The 18,139-nt window shown below is 31.9% G+C and overlaps 1 protein-coding gene across 1 annotated transcript in view; it reads right to left on the reverse strand.

The window, feature by feature from the left end:
- Positions 1-18,139, reverse strand: part of Spata17 (spermatogenesis associated 17) — a 186,671-nt gene that overhangs the window by 142,750 nt on the left and 25,782 nt on the right. Inside the window, exon 4 of the mRNA XM_027934643.2 lies at positions 10,408-10,458. Coding sequence (XP_027790444.1) covers positions 10,408-10,458 — 51 coding nt within the window. The remainder of the gene's footprint in view (positions 1-10,407; positions 10,459-18,139) is intronic.

The following is an 18,139-nucleotide window of genomic DNA, read 5'->3' on the forward strand; positions in this document are numbered from 1 at the left end:
TTTAAATAAAATTTTGTCTTATATATTAATCATGGCATTTTATTTCTTCTTTATCAATAACCATATCAGTTAACATTCATTGAGTTCTTATGTGCCAGGCACTATTCTAAGGATTTTCTTATGCTCTTAGACTTTAGAACACTCCTTCAGATATGATGTACAGATGACAAAATGACTACCAAAAAGTTTAGATAATTTTCCTATAATTACACAGCTATTAGTGACAGATCCAGGAGTCAAATTAAGGCTTCAGAGAATCCATTTTCTTAGTCATTGTAAAACAGCATTGGGAAGGAAGTAAAATACAATTTCAATCAATTAAAACTAAAAATTATCAGCTTTTTAAATCTTTTACTGCAATACAAGTTGTTTTATTTTTAGCAGAAAATATAATTAATGTGTGTTTTTTTAAGATGAGAAGACAGTCAGAGGTATAAGATAATGTACTAGGGCTCCTAGATGTTTTATAAAACCCCAGCAATCATGAGACTCAATCTCCTTAAGTCCTATATTTGATAACACAGCCTCTATTAGGGCAACTTAAAACAAAATTGATAATGTATAATATTATCAATCAGTGATTTTGACATGTTATAAATGATTCTCCTGCAGTATACGAAGTACTTCCAATTCAGCACAGTTTGCTAGTGAGACAATACCTGTGTTCTCTAAACATATTTTTTACTTTTAAATAGAAAAGGATAATAGAGAGACAAGGCCTACTTTTTTTTTTTTTAGCTAAAAGACATGTAGCTTAAAATATTTCTAAGTGGAATGCTGAATTTACTTGAATTCTTATTCTTTGTTTTTAAAGACATTGTCCTTAAAAGGCAAAATTTTATAATCATTATAACATCTGATGTACTAAATGCCGAAATTTTAAGGAAGTGTTTTAGTCAACCTCTCAGAGTGAGAAAGAATAAAATAACTGAAGATACACAAAATAACTTGTGTGTACAATTGAACCAGAGACACCAATTCTAGAAAGTAAACTAAATAATATAGCAATGCAATGTAACAAAGTTATACAATAAGAACTTTTCAAATTATCTTATTTTAAAGATCAACTCTATAACTAAAAATCAATTTTTCTAAAATCATATAATACTCAATATAGAAACTCTCCCTAACTTGACCAAAATCATAATATGGCTGACAAAGAAGAGGAATTGACCAGAAGCACTTTCTAATGGAAAAGAATAATTAATTGAAATATGCATATATATATATAAAGCATACATGCAAATAACTGAGTATTTTCCTGGCTCATTTCATTTAATCTTATAGCATCAATCTGAAGTGGAGATTACAATTAACCTGATTTTATACAAGGGGAAATTGATGCTTACAGAGGTTAAATAATTGCACAAGGTCACATAACTGTTTGGATGGCTTCAAGTATTTCAGCATGCTTTTATCAAATATGCGTTATACCATGATTATGAAAGAGAACACTTGTAAACGTGTACTGGTAGAAAATTCATCCTCAGCAATAATAGTGACTCAGGTTGCATAAGAAAAATATTGGGTTATCAAAACATTACTCAGGGAGAGACTGCCTATGACATAAAGATGTCACTGAATTATAAATAAAATAAGATGAAGTGTTCCAGAAAACATCAAAGATGCATGCTGGAGTATTGAGAGGAGTGATAATTGTGGTCTGTGATCAGATAATACTAGAGTAGCAGGTATGTCCATTTTAGAGAAATGAGGTCTGTAATTGGCTGAAATTTTTGTGCTAAAATAAGAAGGATTTCCCACACTTAAGGGAAAGAAAGCCAGTGGCACTGGCTTATTTCCTCTCCAAATCCAGCAGCAACTGAAACGTCCCAGCTACACTCGGAGAGGCTGCAGCTTTCTAATAACCTAATATCCTAGACATCTACTCAAAGGCAGTTAAAAAATCCTTTCCAAGACAAATCCATTCACAATTGGGTATGAAAGGGCATAATAAGTAAGTGATGGTTAAGGTAACAAATTAAAACTCATTCGCACTAAAGTACAATCAATCAATCTTTAAGTGGCTTTGTCCAAGATGAGTAAGTAAGAATAGCTGGAAGAAACTGATCATTTGAGTGGGTGAAGAAGCTGCCATCAGTGAAATGAAGGATCTAAAATTTATTGAGCTCCTTCCAAATGCCAGGTATTATGCTAACTGTTTAATTCTCACAATATCTTTGTGAATAGGGCATGATCTCCACATTAAAAATGAAGAAACTGAGGTTAAGTAATTTGTTCAAGGTCACATAACCAGTAAGAGTAAATGGCAGAGTCAAGATACAAACCCAGATCTGTCTCACTCTGAAGTCCATGCTTTTTTCACTAATATCTTACAAATACACTGTTTAAAGAGAAAACGAGTGTGCCTATTCTTTAGTTCCATTTTTTTTCATTATAGAAAGCCCAGTGTGACCAATATTTAATTGATTTAAAAATATACAACATAGATGAAATTGTACTATATACTATAATTCCTATTATAGGCACAATGACATCCTGAATTTTGCTAATTTTTCTATTGCTATTCCAGTACTACAGAATAAGCTATTTTTTAAAGTACTGTCAAAAGGCAAGATTAATTTTATTAATTTTTTTCTTAATTTTGATGTAAATGAGAAACAGTTTCTAAAAAATAATAATAATAAAATTGGCTGGTATTCATGTCCTTCAAAGTAATTAGCAACTTTCAGAAGTGATTGGATAAAACAATTATTGTCATTGATCAGCTCTGAATAGATAATTTTAAACAAAGTCATTGTGTGCTCAGCAGATTACAGCTTGTTAACGGGCAAGTTCTAAATGACCTCTTAAGCTAGTCAAATCAATGATGCATATTCCTCATTAAGAAACATCAAAATGTAAGTGGTCTTATAAATAATGTTTATTTTAAGCACTAAAACAAATGGAAAAACCTTAAGATATCAAAAGCCATCTGCTCATAGAACAGATTTTTCTCCTTTGGGTTTATTTTTATTCCTAAAAATTCATAATAATTGTAATGCCACTGAAAGGGAAAAATGTATTCTTGCCCAAAATTAAAGACAGGAAACAAATACATTGATAATAACCCACCTGCTATTAATGCTTCAAATGCATATGAGAGCATAGAATTAGGACTCAGATATACTCAATAATTTTATTTTTTAGATGACTCAACCATTTCAGACCACCATACAATAAACACAGAAAATTGGTTTTACTAAATTTTTACAGATAGGGAACTTAAAAATATAGTAAAAAAAATAGTAATATAGCATGAGTTTTCATAAACAGTATTACTTCATTATCATATCAAAACTATGTACGTAAAAGTATATATATGTTGCATATGAAATATAATTTCATATGTAGAATTACAAAAATCACAGTAAGATATTTCTATCAGAAAATTTTGGATTATTTATTCCATTTACCATTTCTTTTCTTTAATATTTTATTTCTCTATATATCCTTTCTCTACAAATCTATATAAACATTTGACAATGATATTGGTATTTGAAGTAGCAGGAGGACAGAAGAAATATTATTTGACATGGTGATGGAAACATCATCAGGTAAAAGCTTAGGATTATCTAAATGACCCCTCTTTTTTCCCTTCCCTTAGGCTGACATTTTGAAGTATCTGTCTTTGTACGAATAAGACTATGAGTTATTTATTCTGAATTTATACAAGGTAATATACAGTTTTATATGAGATCTTCAATATCTTTTTACTAAAAAATCTACCTATATATTTCTAATGAATCCTGGAGGTCATTATTCTAAACGTTAATGCTTATTTCATAGGAATATAAAGATAAAATAGGATTATACATAGTTTAAGAGGCTGAGATGGATATACATATCTGATTTATTTAGCCGCTTGTACTAAATCAATAAGTCAATAATTTTTTCTTATATTTTATATTTTATACAGAAGAAGTAAAAAAATAAAGTGGTAAGTCATTGCTCGCCAAATTAATTTCAGTAGATTTAATTTTTTATTATATGGATTCATAATTACATGGAGAAATAAGTCACTAAAGTTATGATATTTTGCAATTTCTTTAGTGTTCTTCTTGTTGATATCTTTTATTTTCCTTAAAGTGAACATTTCAATCTGAACTAAAATATTTTGGGGCACTAAAATCAAATCAAATCATTTAACATAAGTATAATAGTAAAAAACTAGTTGAAATTCAGATTCAGTAGAGTTTCTCTAAGTATTTGTGATGGATCACTAACATGTACAAGGACTATAGAGTAAAAGGAATTCCACAGAAAACCATCAATTTCATCCATTGCTCTTCAAAATTCTGTAAACTTTAGATTATTTCCATTTTTCATTTTTTGAGGGGAGGGGGGATAGTAGAGGATAGAAAAGGCAGCAGAACACATTAGACACTAGTATGGCAATATGTAAAACGGTGGATGTGTAACCGATGTGATTCTGCAATCTGTATACGGGGTAAAAATGGGAGTTCATAACCCACTTGAATCAAATGTATGAAATATGATATGTCAAGAACTATGTAATGTTTTGAACAACCAATAATAAAAATTAAAAAAAAAAAGAAAATGTTCAACCTAAGACATCCAATTCTGCCTAGGAGGGGAAGCATATAAATGAATTGGGATGCCTCAACTTAGTCTTCTATTAACTGTCAAAAAACTTAAAATTCCATTAAAAATATCCTACCAGTAAGGATGCTCATAAATTGTTGGAATCATGAAATCAGTTGTCCAAGAAAACCAGGCTATAAACAATAAAATTCCCCTTACGATCTTAGTTCAGGGTTGATATAGTTGTTTGTATCCAAATTTTGAAAAAGAGAGAAAAGTAAAATCAAGACTACATGCGACCAGAATTGTCAGGAAGGTTGGAGAGTACCAGACATTTTGGGTTCACTGTAACTTACTAGATTTATGATTTGGGGACAGAGTCCATTGCTTCATCTTTCAAATTGTATCATGATACCTGCCTTGGAGAGTTTATTTTGAGAATTATAGAGAAGACTCAAAATATTCAAAAAATATTTAGAATGATACCTGAACAATGGTAACTGCTATATAATTGCTAAATCTTATTTACTAGTGGTTCTAACTTATGAATATTTGATACTATATGCTATGGTAATCTGTTTCTTGCCAGGCCTCAGAGACACATATCTCTAACTGTCAGTTTGATTAAGGTATATTCAGTTATCTATCAGCTATTTATATACATCTTTAGGTAGTTTCAAAATCTAGAATCCTTCTATTGGATAAATGGGGGCCTCAAGTAACTAGGTTGAGGTTGAATGTATGTGAGGTTTGTCTTAGATTATTTTCCCCCTAAAAATGGAAGAATTAGGTATAGGACATACCCCATTCCATGGAAAAGATTTCATACATGGGTTTGGCCAGAAAGTAAAAACAAGATAAAACACAGAGAACTGAGAACCATGAATCAAGGTTCTGGAGGAAGGGTCAAATAATAAATCTTAGGATGGATGGAATAATTCCACCAAAGCTCACTTTACCTGTTACTTGGGGATATTTTTAAATAGGCTTTTCACATATTAAGTAATTCTTGCCCTCATCTAGCATCTGCATAGTATTATTAGGAACCAGAGTCTCAAGAGTATGCATTGGGTGGGCTTGAGGTGACATCTACGTACTTATGTATATATACCCGCTACCATCAGAAATGAAGGATTAGAGTACTGCAAATGCAGCTAAGGAGTGAAGCCCTTGCCAAGCATGCAAAAACAACTGGGTTCAATCTCCAAACCACAAAAACATTAAAAAAAAAAAAAACCCACAACAAAGCAAAAACAAAAACCAACTAAGGGTAAGTACTGTTCCATACTATAAGAAGATATTCAATTGTCTATCTAGATGGGACCAGGAGAAAAATGAGTAGAACAGCCAAACCAGATCATGCATTTATATAATCTGTTTGCTATCCAAAAGGAGAGAAAGCTGAAAAGAAAAGTTAGGAGCCAAATTTAAATGGGGTTGATAACAGTGGCAAAGATGCCAGAGGAAAAGCAGAACTCAAATCTGTAGTAAAGTCAAATTGTAGACTAAAAAGGAAATAAAGTGTCACACTGAGAAACAGGAGGAATAGGGCCCCAGGAGCTAAGATAAAAATTTACTGAGCAATTTATTGCTGTATTAATTGACTGTCACTGGCCTAGCAGCAAATCAGCAACAGGGGTTCTGTAAAGGCATACTGTGGGTTCTGACAGCAGCTTATATCATAGCGAACCTCCTTCAAACCTGTTAAGTGCTACAGTACCTAGGCAAGGTCCTAAATCTCATGAGGTTTTCATTCACATGTAAATTTCGCACAAACCAAATTTTACTTTACTACATCCAGTTTATCCACACCATACAGCTTAATCAGGTAATCAAAAAAGGCTCAAAGTTCTTCCAGCAAAGGCTTAAATAATTTCCAACAAGGGTACTCAGGGACATACAGAAAATGTACTCAAAGCAAAAGACTTTTTTTTAACTTCTTGTATAAAAAAAATGGACCTCACTTCATTGATTTACATAGGAATATATATTTAACCCCCTATCAAAGTCAGACATTGGATATACAAAAATGAAGAAGATAGGATCTGGGCCTCAAGGGACTTACAGCATGTGTGGGGTGGAGACTGGCATGTAAATTAGTAAGGTTAATAAAATGTTACAGGTTCTATAACAAAAGTATGTCGATGGTAAAATAGGGAAATAAAAAGCAAGAGAGTGATCAATTCTACAGGGGTAGGGGGATCATAAATTCTTTAGAGAAAAGGTGACCCTTTAAAAAGTAGATGCATCAAATGAGGATATTAATATCTATTACATAAAATAAAATTATACACATGTACTTTTTTCTTCATTAAAAAAGAGTGACATCACTGTAGGGATGGGTAGTCTATATATAAATTTGAACAACTTCTGTGTTTCACTAGCCTCTTTGACAACTGAACTGTAACCAGTTATCATGCTAGCAATCAATAGCAACTGGCTCAGTTCATGAGGTAAACTAAGATGAAAGTGTTTTTTTTTTTTTTTTTTTTTTTTTTACTCATTTTAAGTGACTATCCTTTCTATGATTTGGGTACATGTATATCTGTTTGAATATTATTGCTCATTGATTTTGGTAGTTATCTGTTATCCTTAGAGGTTATTCTTCCTGGACTTTCACAGCCAACTATATTTAAATAATTTCCAGGGCAATTATTTTGAACATAATTACTTGATAGCTTATGAACTGAAAAAGCAGAGCAGTAATATTAGAAACAAAGTTTCAGCTACTGGCACCCAGTTACGTTTGGTTGTTATTTTCAGATGTTAACAACACAAAGGTATATGGACCACACATTGGTCTCTTCAGCCACTCACTTAGGTAGAGAGCAAAACTTTGGAAAGTACAATCTAACAAAAATCCACTTACAAATGAATTCAGTTCTGGTCACTGGTCTCTTTGATCAACTAATGCTAAATATTAATCTTTATATGGGGAGTTACTTATGACCTCATACCTGATTATCTCAATTTAGAAACACAAAGCACCCAGTCTATTACAAAGTTAACCTGTGAAGGAGGACTCTTCTTTTTGGAGAAATGTTTTTATTATACATTCTCCACAGTAATATTTACATACTCCCCATAGTCTCAGAAATTCCTGAGTGTCTTTGGTGGATAACTACTCTAAGATATCATCTCACTCCAGTAAGAATGGCAGCTGTTATGAAGACAAACAACAATAAGTGTTGGTGAGGATGTGGGGAAAAAGGTACACTCATACATTGCTAGTGGGACTGCAAATTGGTGCAGCCAATATGGAAAACAGTATGGAGATTCCTTGGAAATCTGGGAATGGAACCATCATTTGACCCAGATAGCCCTCTCTTTGGTCTATACCCAAAAGACTTAAAAACAGCATACTACAGGGACACAGCCACATCAATGTGGCTACAATTCACACAATTCAGCACAATTCACAATAGCTAAACTGTGGAGCCAATCCAGATGCCCTTCAGTGGATGAATGGATAAAAAAATGTGGCATATATACACAATGGAATTTTACTCAGCAATAAAAGAGAATAAAATCATGGCATTTGCAGGTAAATGGATGGATAACTTCAATTCTACATAATCCTCAAATATCCTCTCTCCTCGCTTGAACCCCCATTATATTCCCACCCTAACGCTTCTTTCCTGAAATATCATGTTGGGAAAAAAAATCCAGATTTAGTAAGTAAGCAGAGGCTTTAAATGAAAGGATTATTGCAAGAAGAAGAGGAAAGGAGTGCCTACAATACTCAGAGGTAGACCAGTGCAACAAGGAGAACACTGGCCATAAGATTTCTAAGCATGTCAAGAGGTAGGCAACAAAAGTTTTTCTTTTATAGGAAGGTGTAAACAAACCTAGAAAACATTTGATGTGCATAAAAAGAATGACATGAGTGGATGGTATAATAGAGAATGTTTTATCCTGAAGCAGTTTATTCTCAAGAGGTAATATTAAGAAGATATTGTATGTTGGCTAAAGTGCAGGGACATATGGAAAGAAGAGAAACTAAATCACAATTTAGTTAAAAAACATTGTTCCAATTGATCAGTGCATCAAGAAGAATAAGCTTATTATTTGTTAGGTAAAGAATGGGAATCTGAAGTGATGAGTCTGGCTTTGTCATCAGTAAACAAGTTGGACATCTATGTGTCTTGTCCATCTTATCTAAGTCATAGGGAGAAACGTGGTTTTGTTTTGTTTCTTTTTTCTTTTTCTTTTATAGCAGTTCTTAAAACACAAAGACCTGTTTTTTTGTTTGTTTGTTTGTTTTAATGTTTGCTGTTTTCCAGGATCACAGGACTCAGATAAAGTTCTACATTGTCCAATGATGTTAATCAAAGACAAAGTGATATCAAACTGACATTGAATGGAGCTACCAGGAAATAACAGCTTTTAGTATAATGCTGGAATAAATAAAAAGCTCTGCCTTCCAAGTGGCTCATGTAGATGTGAGTTTCTTATATATGCCTAAGATTGGTTAAAGGAATCTTAATTATTCAAGTCACATCAGAATTCAATATGAATAATATACATAAGTGTACATTTTTTGAACCTTGTTTTCTGTACTTCTCTCCAGCAGTAGAGAGGAACAGGAAGATCTTCTGTGATATTCTCTGGTGACCTCCTTGCAGGGATATCTCAGGCTTTGGTCATTAACTGCTTTAAGTTCTCAGTATTGATTACTTTTTACTGAAGAGACATATCTGACATGAAGTAAGCAGAGAAGAAAGAATCTAATGGTTTTGAAGACTCAAAGGGTAAGTCTATGGCAGAGCTATACAGAGAATCTTAAACCTCTAAATTTTAAAACTAAAACATTCCCATTTAAAAAGAAAATCAAATTGTTTCCCTGTGTGAATATTACTGAAAAAGGCAAATAGCACTCTGCAGCTACAGAAGAAGCAGGAAAAAAATCTCTTTCTTGTGAATTCATCATTTCACAAACTCCAGGAGAGCAGAGAAGTGGACAGTGTACTGGAGAATGTTCCTGGGCTAGGTTCCCTACACATTTAAACCTGTAGAGAAAAGCAATATACAATATACAAAATAGTTAATTTTGCCACTGTCGTACAACCCAGGCCTTTTGAGGCCTTTTGGAAAGTATTTACAACCTTACCTCACCCAAATAAAATCTATTTCAGAAGTAAGAACTAAAAGTTTAATAAAGAAATACAATGTAGGTCTTAAGAATATTAAGGAAATTTAATTAAGACATTTCTCTGTTTATAATAGTTTGGCAATTAAGCTGTTACCATATTGTCTGAGACAAAATAATAATAATAATAATAATAATAATAATAATAATAATAATAATAATAAGAAGAAGAAGTAGCAATTCCCCAAATCTGTGTAGCAACTAAGTTCAAGCCCTAGAGTTGCTGAAGTTAGCTTTGTATTAGAAAAAATAGCAAGTAAAAATCAACACAGAAATGACACAGATAAAACTTCTAAGCTGAAAACTGATTTTATTACTGTTAAATCACATGAATAATTTCTAATTGATTTCTATTGGGCAGGAATGTTATATTCCAGAACCATGTTCATCTATTTATCACAATATTCTATATGACATATGGAAACTAATACATTGCTTCATTAATATTTACAGTCTTTCTCTAGTTATGGCCCAGAGTTATTTAACATTCTAAAACACAGCATTTATAATTACATATTTTACATTTTACTCTAATTTTAATACTCTAATTTTTATATTGTTAGCATAACTAACTTTTTAACTATGTACTCTTTTCTCCCTTTACCATTAGCATATCAATCAAATTTGCATTATTCTGCTTTGCTCATTTTATTAAAAGCGAATTCAGGGCACAATTGACTTTTCATTTGTTTAACAAGTGAAGAAATATTTACCTTGACAGCCATTGCATTGTAGAGATTCATCTTCATAGTATAATGTGCTAGCTGTGAATCAAAAAGAAAAAAGATGGCATACATTTCAGTTGCACAAAGACAGTGCAGCCTATTTTTATATATAAAAGATAAGAATCTTTATACATAATACATAATACGAGTTCTAGGCTTAGAAAAATGAAATCAAACTTTGTATTGAAGAGATAGGCTTCCTAATACATAATGCAAGCTTAACCAGAAAAATCTATGGTAGTCAAACTAGGAGCTAATGGAGATATATGATCATAAAATGCTCTCCGCTGAGTTTGATAATCAATGGTGCTCTACTGAGAATAGAATAACAAAGCAGAAATATTCACAAGTGCTGGTGACACGTAGTATTGTATGATTTATTCACTGGGGTTCTTTTAGCCAAAACTCACAGAAACATAAAAGGAATTCATATTTCAAGACGTCTGGTTTAATGAAAAATTCAAAGAAATGCTGTCTTCAGTCAAAATCGTTCAAGGATATGGATGCAGTGATGGAGCAAAATTGTGCCTTCAAACCATCTATGCAAAATGTTATGTACTTACCTGCCTCCTGAGTAATCCTTGGGAATTTTGTTTCATTTAATATTCATTCTAACACTATAAAATCATAAATACAATGATATCATGTTATTACAAATCCCTTGATAAAGTTAAGACTTCCTGAAGTCTTGGTTTCTGTCTAGTAAAGACACATCTATTAATATACAAATCTCCGTTATAGTAAATAATCATTCAGTAATGTAGCTTAATTCAATGAAAATATTGCTTTAAATAAAGCTTCTACATCTTCTCTATCATTTAATGAAAATGAAATGGTAACATAACTCATGACGGTACAATAAACAGTAAGACCAATGAAATACACATTTTTCAACATGATATACAACTTGATCCATTTTTATTCAATCAAAATTCATTCAACTAACATAACTTCCGCTTGGTAATGAGTGCTTTGTTTAGGACAAAAATAAGAAAAAAAAATCTTCACCCTTTATCAAGGAGTTTTCTTCTCCATGACAAACAAGAATTCATATAAAAAGGTTTCCCTGTAATTAGTGTCATTTGAATTGCCTGGTCTGATCCAAAGCAAATTGTCTGTGGAGAGCAGCCGGGCTGGATTATTTATCAACAGTCTGAGCAATTAAGAAACAGTTGGTTGCAATATGTTATTTACAAATGAACACAATGTTACTTCATTTTAAATTCTCTTTCTTCCTTTATAGCAAGCAAGGCATGATTTTGGCATTTGAGGTGATTTAAAATATTTACTTTACAACTGTTATTTCTTCAAGTCATATTGAAGCAGACATTTCTATTAAATATTTTATAAGGAAGAAGTATTATTGGAAATTACGTATTCCAAAAAGTTTTGCCTCACAGAAAAGATGCTTCTTATCTTTATCATAACATTATTTCACTAAAAGTAGACGATAAAAGTAGTAGTGTATGATTTTTTGAATAAGAGACTCAATCCCTGAATTCAATCCCTTAGTTTGCTTTATATTATTTTATTTTAGTTTATTTTTAATTTTTTGATGGATCTTTCTATATTGCACAGGTTGGTTTTGAACTCATGGACTCAAGTGATCCTCCCTACTTAGTCTCCCTATTCAGGCTCCTGAGTAACTAGCATTTGCCACCATGCCCAGCTGACTTTGCAAAAGTTACTTTAAGTTTCTCAGTCTTGATTTTTATCCTTAGAAAATAAAGCATTACATGTTTCATTGAGTTGTTATAAAGATTAAAATGAGATAAAATAATGGATATGGCTGATTGTCATGAAAAACATTATTATTTTGTGTCTAAAAGTATATGATTTAGCTACAAGTAAACTTCAAAAAATTTTAAAAGGCTAAATTTTATTTTCAACTAATGGGAAATAAAGATATAGCTTTTGAACTTAAGAATTCTGAATTCTCTATTTAAGAGGTGGAAAAGCACTTTAATTCCAGCATTTCAGTCTCAAGTGAACTGCTAATTGGTACTACATTTATTTTCAATTCTCTGGCCCAGATGCTTTTTAAAGACATTCCTGCCAAATGTGACACAAATATTATGTGATCTCATTTATATACATAGAGTAGTCAAATTCAGAGAGATAGAAAGTAGAAGAGTGGTTCCCAGGGGTTAGGGGGAAGTCATATTGTTTAATGAGTATGTTTCAGTTGGGGATGATGAAAAATTTTTGGAAATAAATAGTAGTGATGATTGAATTAACAATGTGAATGTAATTAATGCCTGAATAATACAGTTAAAATGATTTAAATGGTAAATTTTATTTTGTATATATTTTATTATGATTTCTTTTAAGAAACACAAAAATTATATGTGAATAGGAACTGTGCATTTCCACAAGCTATTTGGGAGAAATACTTAGTGTTATATAAAATTTTATCTCTGTGTTTATTCACCTTGAGCAATGATAATTATTTGTTACATTAATGTTTATACTTTGGTTACATTAGTTAAATATAAAAACCTTTGTTCTTAAAATTATTTTCTGTCCTAATTTTTTTTTTGGCCATGATATGCAGTTGGACAAGAAAAGCATATGGTAAATAAAATATCCAAGAATGACAAGTTTTTGTAATTTCTCAATGGACAAAGTTTTTAATTTTCCTTAGTATTTATTAATCTTCTTTTATGATTAAGACACCACATATATTTTAAATGGGAAGACTATAGATCTAAGGTGAAAATTAAACATAAAATGAGTATATACTGTTTCATCGTAATGGAAATGTGGTGCTCAATTTTAGATGTTCAACATATGCTTGCTGAATAAACAAGAGAAGGGAAAGAGAGAGGGATGCTGGAAACAAGGAAAGATGGATAAAGAGAACTGATGTCTTGTGTTTAAAACAGAGTATAAAGAATTCCTGGGATGATGGTATTTGAACACTATCAATCATTTATTAGCTGTATGGCCTTTGTCATATTATCTAGCTTTATTTTTAGAAGGCTTCTGAAAATTTTTTAGGAGAAAATACTTCTTTTGAACACTCAAATATTTGGCGGGGTGGCTAATAACACAAGGACTTTTGGACAGAGCTACTATTCAGCAAAATTAGACTAGAGTGTTCACAGATGTTATTTATAACAGGTGTCCTTTCTGATTTGTTAGTCACCAATTCTGACAAGTGAATGAACTTCCTGTATAGACTGCCAAGTATTTTGAATAACATTCTGTGTCTAAGATAAACTTCTGACTACTTCACTTCACAATGGCTCTTTGCTTTGTATTTTACACTGAGGAATTGAGCCCCTTATTCTCACCCAGCACTTTGATTTCCCTGAGCTTTGTCAAGTCTTCTTATCCCATGACTGAAAGTCCTCATACCTGCATAATCTTATTTTTAATTCATCTTGAATACTTTCTCTAGATTAATTTAGTCAAGTATTGTTTTTTTTAATCAACTTATTTAAAAATTTTTTTTTTTTGGTGGTTTCCAGTTGCTTAAGGTAAGGAAGGCATCTTAATTAGGCTGACTGAAGTAATTAACATTCTTGAATTTTTCAGATCTCCAGGAGGGAGAGAGATGAAATTACAAACTAAGGTACATAACACTTAATCTTCTTATTTCCCTAGTAGGGAAATACTAATAAGAATATGTCCCATATTTGAGTCTGTCTCTTCCTGCCTGTCTTTCTCTCCCTCCCTTCTATCAGGTGATTTACAAAAGGGGGTGGATAAACATTGGGGCAGCCCCAAAATGGCGATGGTTAGGCTCCCTTGCCGAGGCTTCTGGTGGGCTGCTATGTTTTATGTTTTTAGTATGCAGCCAAGGCCATGAATTGGTTGTGTATGGTTAGTGTGTAGTCATGATCAGAAACACACTGATTCACTATATTTACTTGAGATAATAAATTTGCTTGTGTGCATGAGTTCACTGAAGGAACCTTTTGGCAGTGTGCCTTCTTTGTTTAGACTGTATATAAAAAGAGGCTAAATGGAACTGAGGAGGCAAAATGGAATTGGCTGGGGGCTAAAGCCAAAGTTAGAGGCTAGAAGCTGTTGCCACCTCTGAATAATGTCTACTATCCTAAGTGTGCTTTGCAGTCTGCATCTTCTTCCACCTACTGAGATCCTGAATCGGTTTCCTGGGTCTGAGCTCCTGCACAACAGTAAGTTAGAATCACTACCTTACAGGTCAAAGTAATATTCAAAGTTCAACATCAAGTTCCAATATTTTTTTCCAATTACCTCTCACAACTCATTTCATTTAAACCTCAATCTGATAAATTAGTGCATATTTTTCTTCTCTATTTCCATGTTTATATTACTCACTTTGTCTTAACATTCATTCCTTTCCATTCACCCCAAATCTATCTCCTGTTCTTATTTACAAACATTTTAGAAGAAACTATCTTTTCTCCCTTACTCTAAGTACAAACAATTAGAATAAATAGTATTCTCCTAGATCCACTGGGTATTTTCAAAACTTTTCAAATCAGTAAGACATATATCTTTTAAAAAATAATAACAAAAGAAACAATGATGACAAACTTTGAATCTCAATCTTTCCAATTTTATTATATTGCCAATTTTGGTGTTGTCAACCTTCATTTAGCCTCCAGACCATTTGATCCTTTCTCTCCTCATTGTCATTCCCCAAATATTCCAATCATATGGGATGAAGATTCTGACACCTAGCTAAAGGTCTTACTCTTTATCTTTTTTAATACAACTCCCGTGTTATCTCAAAGGTTTTCATATTCAGGTGCACAGCACATTCAATTATCTACTGTCATTCCATACAAACTGCACTTTAATTTAGCCTCATATTCCCACAGTATGCTCCAGATCTTGTCAACTATAAATGTTCTACCTCTTGTCTTAAACCCTGACTGCAAATTCCTCTGTTTAAGATCCTGATGGCTAAACTTCTATTCAAAAGCTCTAGACAGATCTCTCCTTTCCTTGATTTTAGGTTCCTTCCATATGCTTTCATAGGTAATATACAATGGCTACTTGTTTTTGTTTTTTACTTGCACAGGAGCCCAGGCCCAGGGTAGGCCCAGTCTGCCCCACTGACAATCTGGTATTTTTGTTATTTGAACACACCATATATTATTTACTCTTTTCTTTATTGTTGAACATTCTGACTGTAACCAAGAAGAGATGTATTTCAAGGAGGAAATGGCCAACTCTTTCAAAAGTAGAAACCTTAAAGTAATATACAGTCACAATAATTTTGAGTAATGTATCTATAACACTTTACCAAATCAACTGATTTTATTTGCCAGACTATGCGATATAAAGGAATTGCCTGAATTAAAGTGATGACAACTTTCAGAAGCCATGCACAAATGGATAAGATATTTACTGAGTTCAAGTCTTTACATTTACTGCCATCTTCCTTTCATTTTGAGTTTAATAATTAAAATAATTTATTGCCAAGTAACAGTGCATATAGTTGCCTTGTATCTGATAACTGATAGCCATCTCATTATTACCAACAGTTGATTTTTAAAATAACTTCTTTTTCCATAAAAAATAATCAAAAGCCAATTATATTCTTTCTCTTGGTTATTACAAATAAAATCTTTAAATAAAAGTGAATCAAATCTAAACTCATTTCATCATTATGATGAAAATATGTTAATAAAATTTTTAATTAATATTAATAACTTAGAGTCTTAGGTTGACCTGCATTAGTTGTTTATTTACAATGTAACACTCTGAAGGGAATAAACAACATATACTTCAGTTTTCTTCTCTGACATTAAAATGTGAAGAATGTTGCCTTATTATTTGTAACTGATTTAGAAGTCTTACAAGGAGAAATATCAAAAGATTTGGGAATTTTTCACCTATAGAAGAAATATTTGTTCACCTAATGAGAAGAAATAAAAATGTCTACAGAAACAATCTTATCAGTTTTAAAATTAGTGACTGATATTTTACATATATTTACCATCTGTAGTAAGAAAAAATTGCTGGTATTTATCATGATATCATAAAGCAATTTGATAATTAATGGTATCCTTCATCCTATTTAAAGTTAATAAATTTTCCTTTTCTTATTATTTTTTAAATGATCATATATCAATACTTTGTAATAAGTATTAAAATATAAGCCATAGATAAGTACTGTGAACCCTAATTTTCAGCAATGTAATAAATTGTTTTTATAATTTGAACGATGTATCTTTTTAAAATCACAATTATCTTTAAAATTAAATTGTTCTACCATAGGCTATTAATACATTTCAACAAAAATTTTAATTAACTTACCTGTAAATGTGGTTATCAAGCATGTTATTCAAGTGGATAATCTCAATTTAGAAGCACAACATTGAGCTTTACAGTATTATAGTTAACATACATTTATTTAACAATAATTCATGTCAAGTTAATCATATGTTATAAGTCTTTATACTTTCTTGTCCCCAGATTATGATTTAAAAAAATAGCAAGTTTGATGTTAAATGTAATGCAAATTAGAGTGATAAATATAAGACAGAAGTGCAAATTTAAGAATATAAAAATGTACACAAACTGTCCTAGTTTATATTAATAAATTTACTCAGGCAACACTTAATATGCTAATAATCTACTAGACAGTGGTGAAAGGATACTTTAACATTTTTCTGGTATTGTTGCCTATGGGAGTAACTATTATAAACACACACACATGGTGAACACCTGAACTTGCAAGCTACTTGGAAGACTGAGGCAGGGGAATCAATTGAGCATAGGAATTCAAAGTCAGCTTAAAGAACATAGGAAGACCCTGTCTCAAAAAAAAAAAAAAATGACTTTATATCATCACTTGAAATAAAGCAGTGAACAGTAAGAAGAAGCTACACAGGACACTATATGGCTGAAAAGGTTCAAAACAACTGATTGTCCAGTAGAACTAGCAGGTCACAGTAAAATTACACCAATAATTCAGCATGCATTGAAATGCATGTGCAGTGAGCACACACCCTGGGTGACTATAAATTGGTTGTTAATAAAACAGAAGAATCAGAGCACATTCTCAGTAGGAAAGAGTTTTCATGGTTGTGAATCAACAGTCCTGGATCCTTAAGACATGCAAATTTGGGTTATGTTACTATATTTAAAAAAGAAAGTTAGGTAGGAAGGTATGAAATGGAAATTAAAAAGAAAAAAATAAGAACAACAGTCATACAGAACCTAAGAAAGTGTCCAATCACACCAGAATAGTTCTACTCTTTGGGTTAATGAGGTTACTGTAGTGGAGAACACATGACACTTTAAGGACTTGATAAGCTATTTATGTCATTGTGAAAATTAGTTAAGAACCTTGATAGAAACATTCTAGTATACTGATAATTTTGAGGAAGGCTGTCTCTAAAAATATAGAACCTTCATAAAAAGATTCTAGGACTTCTGTCTTTTCACAGTTCTCTTTCTGCTTGATCACTGCCACTTTGAAACCGGTACCAACACCAAGTTTCTTACACATTTTCTTCCTTGGCCCCTGTGATGCTATGTCCCTTTTTATCCTGTTTATTTTCTATTTTAATTCCCTTGCCTCTTACTAAACTCTACCTGATATATTCCACAAGCCACAGTTCTTGGCCTGTTGCTCTATTGTTTAGCTACATTTTTCTTTAGGTAGAAAAGCTTGTCATCTTATAATGATGACTGTAAAGCTTTTATCTTCAGTTCTGACCCTTAATCTAAGTGCCCATTCAATATTTTAGTTTAATAAACATTTGCTGAGTGC

The sequence above is a fragment of the Marmota flaviventris genome, chromosome 12, assembly GCF_047511675.1.
Source record: "Marmota flaviventris isolate mMarFla1 chromosome 12, mMarFla1.hap1, whole genome shotgun sequence".
NCBI classification, from domain to species: domain Eukaryota; kingdom Metazoa; phylum Chordata; class Mammalia; order Rodentia; family Sciuridae; genus Marmota; species Marmota flaviventris.